The sequence below is a fragment of the Solanum tuberosum genome, unplaced genomic scaffold, assembly GCF_000226075.1.
Source record: "Solanum tuberosum cultivar DM 1-3 516 R44 unplaced genomic scaffold, SolTub_3.0 scf00690, whole genome shotgun sequence".
Taxonomy (NCBI): Eukaryota; Viridiplantae; Streptophyta; class Magnoliopsida; order Solanales; family Solanaceae; genus Solanum; species Solanum tuberosum.
The window spans coordinates 156672-163248 of record NW_006239628.1 but is presented as its reverse complement, the minus strand read 5'-3'; the positions used below and the strand labels follow the sequence as shown (position 1 = coordinate 163248).

Here is a 6577-nt window from a genome sequence, read left to right as displayed (position 1 = left end):
ATGTGGCCACCGGCTGTTTCTGGCCAGCGGAGACCGCGTCCTAGGTATGGTTATTTTGAATTTTGAAAATAAAATTAAAAAAGTACGAATTCAAATTAATTAAGCTAGATCAGATACTAGATAAGGAGATATTATATGAGAAAAAAAGAGCATCTAGATGTAAGAAAAAATGATCAATATTTTGGGATGGAACTAGTCCCATCACTTTCTTGAATAATAAAATTATTTAGTCCAAGTCTTATGACTTCTATAAAAACACGGTTTTGTAAGATATATTTCATATCTTTAAAGACATTATTCAATGTTTCAACAGACGGCTAGAGAAGAAATTAATTAATAAATTAATGATACATGTTTTCCAAGTTTTGATCCTTATTTTCTTTGATAAAGAAATGAACGTTGTGACTAACTCAATCTAAAGAGCTAGTTCATTCGGAGAGGATTGTCAAGACCATATAAATAAATCACTTTTCCTGATCATCGCCATCGATGTGGGACTCGATCTCTCTGAACGTTCAAGATTGGATATTTGAAACTGGGACAATATAATCTAGGAACCCGACAATGGGTAAACAATAAGATGTGATGGTAGTGACTTTAATTTGATACTATATTGCTTTTTTTTTTAAAATGAGTCGAGACCCTTAGTTTAACTCAACCACAAAACTAGATCATGAGGTGATCAAGAGTACGTACCCAAGATAATAGGATTTTATGAGATCCAAAATTGTAAAACGATAGGCGTTAATAATTTATTTTTATAATGATTTTTCATCTGGTATTCAGTACTTGCTTTAAATTGTTCGATTAATTTGAAGACAAGTTCAACACAAGTAGGTTGAAAATTATTAAAGTCATATTGCAAGCTAATGGACTTTCTTTGATGTTTGTACTTTTCAACAATTTTGGATAATCAAATACCTTCGACCTAGACATAAACATTATAAAATTTTTATGAATGCTACTATATATATAACTCATATTCCCAAAACCTCAAACAATAAGCTTTTAGAAATCATGAAAATGATTATAACTTGTATTTTTGCATTACTTGTTATACAAGAAATGGCCAATTTTTCAAAATAGCCATTTAGAAATATGGCCACTACTAGCTGTTTATGCTGAGATGATGAGACCTTCTCCGCCACCACCACCACCACCAAAGGCCGCATCAACTATTAGGCCAAGATTACTAATTGTACCACCTACCCTGCCGTCTCCATAGTTGTCTCAAAGTTTTGATTTGTTGGTGTGCAGAGATGGAGCTAGGATTTTGAGTTTATAAATTTTGAATTCTAGAAAATGTAGCTCACTAGATTCTTTGTAAGTTATTTATACGTAATAAGTAGATATGAAAATACAAAATAGGGTTTGAGTCAAAATTATTGAGTTCTGGTGAAGTTGTAGGCTTGTAGCTCCACCACTAATGGTGTGTTACCATGTTCATATTTTCACTATGTGTATGATTGCGTTTAGTACTTCATATAATAAAGCAAGGCTTTCATTCTTTCTCTCCCTCTTTTTTCCCCTTCATTTTAATACTTATATAGGAATCTGACTAAATTCTAATTTGTGACAATACTGGGGTTGTGTCTTTTCTTTGTCTTTTCTTTTTTTAAAAGGATGAGAAGGAAAAGGGGGAGAAATGTTTATGAGTTGTTTGATCAGTGAACAAGTTTATTATATGAGAATTATAATTAATGATAAGATAATAATAAGGGGATTAACAAGAATGGAATTATTTAATCAGTGAATATAATATTTCTGAGAATATAAAATTAGATGTGTCCGAAATTAATTATTTCAGGATAAGTTATTCCATCACGTATATATGATAACTTATTCTATCACTAAGGTATAAATAGTAGGATAAATAACTCAGAATAACATAATACCTCCAATCAAACACATAATTTTGAGAGAATGAATGCACTATTATAAAAGCCAAATATGAGAGGCTTGTTGGTCTATATTAAGTGAATTGTTGGCCCGCTCCTTCAGAACTATTCCCCACACCCCCACCTCCATATTGATCAAGGTGCTATTTGTTATAGTTGGATGACAATATAAGTTTAACATACAATAATTAGTATGTATAGGTTACTCAAATTCATATTAGAAGGTCAAAACGAGGTCCTTTCCTCACTAGTTGTCTAACTATAGTAGTAGGTCTAAAATGGTCCCTTAACGATACACTTAACGGATTTTTGTTGAGAGATAATAAAATTAGACAACGTACATAATTAGTTGTTTAAAAATGAAGTAGTTATCGTAAAAATATGGATCTTGTGTCTAACACATAACCTCAAAAATAAAGCTATAGAGTTCATGAGGAGAGAATTTTCTAAGGCCATATAAGGAGAACATTCATCTCTTTTCATTTGATGTGGGACTCTTCAACATCCCAAGGGCGGAGCCACCTTAGGCGAAGGGTGTTCCGGTGCACACCCTTCGTCAGAAAATTATATGGTGTACATATGTTAAGTGTTAGTTAATATGAGTGTATATTTAATTTTGTACACTCTTAACACAACTGAGAGGAAAATTTGCACTCTTCGCCAAGTTTCTAGCTCCGCATCCCACCTCACGCTCACGATTGGACATCTGGAGGTAACAATAATTGGGATGGGTTCTATTCTACTACCATGTGAAAAGATAGATCTTGTTCTATTTCAACCTCAAAAACTAGCTCATGAATTATTTTTTTATCCGAAATTACGTAATGAAACACACTCATCTCTTTTTATCCTACGTGAGACTCTTCAACAGTTATATTTTATTAAAAGAAGGTATAGTATCTCAAATGGCAATTTCAACATCCATGTATTAGTCCTTATGTATATTAGTATCCTTATCAATTCAGATTACAAATTTAATATAATTCAATAATTTTAGCCTTTCACCTTCATGTGTTATGAAAGATAAAAGTCTCCCATTCACATGTATAATTTCTAGAAGTAACACGTTTGATGAATTTATTGATCATTTATTCACATTAGTTGTAAATAATTTTCCTTGAACTGATTATTGAGTGATGTATTTAATATTATCTTCGTTTTTTTCCTCAAGGAGACCCACCTCTTCAAAGACTAATAAAGACTTTAATTAAAGGCGGAATGACCTAAGAGATTTTTATATTTGGCTCGAATTGTCACTTGGACACTTGTACTTCATAAGGTTTCATCCAGGCACTATAATTGTTAAATCACCTTATTTTAAATCATTCTGACAATTGACTGATCTTATGTGTCAACTTATTGATTAAGCAGGAATAATACTTTAATTTCACGCGTATAACGTGCGTAAACATAATTTTTTTTATCAAAATAATTATTAAAATAAATAAATAAGAAAATAAAAAAATAAAACACTCCATCTAACACCACTTTCTTCTTCCCCCACCCCACCACCTCCTCTTCTTCTTCTTCTCCCAGTTCTACCACCTTCAAAAACAATAATTTCATGTGTAAATGTTTGTATTACACGTACATTTACTAGATGAGTAAAAGGTTTACAATATAGAGTTTCATTGGGTTTATGTGTTCATTTAGCAAAATCGTAAGTAGAATGATCTAGGTGACGATCCGAGTCAAGTAATTTCACCTCAATTAAATTCAACAAGTTGAGGTAGGTCTCGAAAAAAATATCAATTAAATGAGGCGTAGATTGAGGTTTTTTTGGCTTGCTTTAATTTTGTATATATCAAAATTAATAATTCCCTGCCAGAGTTTGGTGAGGATTAATTGATTAATGCGTAACGGAAACATTTTTATTTATTTATTTACTTATATATAGTACACTTATTTTGTTTCTTGGTCAAACACATTTTATTACTATCATATTTAGAAACAAAAGAAAACATGAATCAAAAATAATTTCACTCACAATAATCTTTAAAAATAAAATCTAAGCATTCATAAAAACATATCTTACTTCTATAACTTTGAATAGCAAAATTGCAATAAAATAGCAAACAAAAAAAATCAAATTAAAATCGGAAAATAAGTAGTACATGGTGGAGTGGATGCATTGTAACTTTGCAATAGGGTGAAACTAGCCGCTGTAAAGTCGGCTAGCTAGGAAAATCTTGATTGAAAGTTCATATATATTTCTATTTTCTTCTATATTTGACTAAGTCAAATTATGATATCTTATTGATTGTTAAAATTTCTCAAAATAACTATGATTAATAGATAATTCATAATTGAATCGAGAAAATCAACTATAAATCTCAAATTCTGGATCAAGCCTCTACATACTTTGCAAGATTCAAAAAACAACCTAGCCTCTCAAGCTCGATTTTTGCATAAAATTTATGTGATCATTCGATTAATAAAATCTACAAATCTTCTCATAGTTGTAGCATAGTGGTGGTGAGCGTGGTGCTCATGGATAGCTTACCGATGATGATGAAGAAGGTGGTGGGGCTAGCGCCTATACAGTACTGGTGGAGGTGGTGGTAGTGATGGTAGAGTTGGTACTGGTGAAGGTGGTGGTGGTGATGACAATGATGATGGTGGTGGTGGTGGTGATACTAGTGCTAGTGGTGGTGGTGATGATGATGGTGGTGGTGGTGGTGGTGATGGAGGTGGTGATGATGATGGTGGACCCAGTACTGGTGAAGGTGGTGGTGGTCCTGGGGGTACATCACGCTTCCAACGACGTCCTACATTATGCTCTGGTGTTGGCGGTGCTGGTACGACTCCACCCTTATCCCGATCTAAACTTTTTAATGCTTCTGCTGAAAGACTACAACACTTGTGGTTCACCATCACTAATTCATGGATGAGTATGGAAATTAGTAGACATGAAATTTTGTATGTAGGCTTCATTGTGAAAATAAGTTTACCAAAGCTCCACTATGATACATAATGTGAAATAATATCATATTACGCTAATAACTTAAGTTTTTAGATATGATGCTTAATTAACACAATTTCAATTTATAATAGGGATATTAGAGCATATATATAATGAAGTCTCTGGTGCAAGTCTCACTATATCATTTATTATAAGAAAAATAATCAAATTCTCACCAATGAAAACTCCTCATATATAGATCCTAATAACACACACATATACATTATCATATCTAACTAAAAACTTTAAATAAGATCATCACTAATCTCGACATATAAATTTTTTGGGTCGTTTGGTACAAAGATTAATAACGTAGGGATTGATAATACAGTGTTTATTTTTATCAAGTGTTTGATTCACCTCATTTTGTGTTTGGATTAAAACTTTATAAAAAGTTTCTTTCCAATTATACCCTTGAATTATTATGTAATTGGTCAAGGTAGATAATTTCCATTTGCTGGAAAATATTAGTACGATTTTTCTATGGCCTTCTAACTAGCTAGAAGAAGAACAATTTTGTTGTCATATTTACTAGTTTTTTCACTTGAATTATTTGAAGATAAATAATTATCATCTTAATAAATTGATCACTCACAAAAGTCAATTTTCAATTTAAAAAAGATAAACCATCTACTTTTAAAATCAAAATTACGATAAGCAATGATAAAATTAAATAAATCATTTACACATAATGGTAAGTTATTGTTTTAATAATAGGTAAATGTAGAGGTAGCTGGCTGAAACAAATGCATAATAATTCCCTGCCAGAGTTTGGTGAGCATTAATTATTTTCTGTTCAAACACATTTTATTATTATATATATTTAAAAACAAATTTAAAAAAAAAACATGAATCAAAAATAATTTCTCTAACAATAATCTTCGAAAACCAAATCTAAGTACTCATAAAAGAAATATTTTCTGTACTTCTATCCTTTTGAATAACAAAATTGCTCATGTATCGAAAATAAAATAGCAAAATAAAAAATCAAATTAAAATTGGAAAATAAGTACTCCTACATAGTGGGAGTGGACACATTGTAACTTTGCTAGCAAAAGAAATCTTGAATGGAAGTTCATATATATTTCTATTTTTTCCCATCTCTGACCAAGTCAAATCCCGATGTCTTATTAATTATTAAAATTTCACAAAATAACTATAATTTACTAGATAATTGAATTCAATAAATCAATCATAAATCTCAAATCCTAGATCAATATGCCTCTACAAACTTTACAAGATTTAGAAAACACTTACTAGCTCTAAAGCTTGATATTTGCACAAAATTTACATGATTCGATTAATAAGATCTACAAATTAAATCTTCTCATAGTTGTAGCATAGTGGCAGAGAGTGTGGTGCTCATGGATACCTTATTATCGGTTATGGTGATTGTGATGATGATGAAAATGGTGGTGCAAGCTCTAGTGGTGGTGGAGATAGTACTGGTGATAATGGTGGAGGTGGTGATACTAGCGTTAGTGCTGATGGAGGTGGTGGTGATGATGATAGTGGAGAAGATGCTGGTGAAGGTGGTGATAATGATGGTGGAGGTGACAATACTAGCGCTAGTGTTGGTGGAGGTGGTGGTGGTGGCTCTAGTGGTACATTACGCCGCCTCCAACCACTTCCTATATTATGCTTTGGTGGTGGTGGTGGTGCTGCACGTCCACCAATATTCCGGTCTAAACCATCTACCTCTCCGGCAACATTGTAG

At 32.1% G+C, this 6577-nt stretch overlaps 1 protein-coding gene across 1 annotated transcript; it reads left to right on the top strand.

Moving 5' to 3' along the window:
• Positions 1-6577, top strand: LOC107058936 (glycine-rich cell wall structural protein 1.0-like). Its single transcript, XM_015305199.1, has 3 exons — positions 1-44; positions 4443-4817; positions 6205-6577. The coding sequence occupies exons 1-3, from the start codon at positions 1-3 to the stop codon at positions 6575-6577; spliced, it is 792 nt and encodes a 263-aa protein (XP_015160685.1).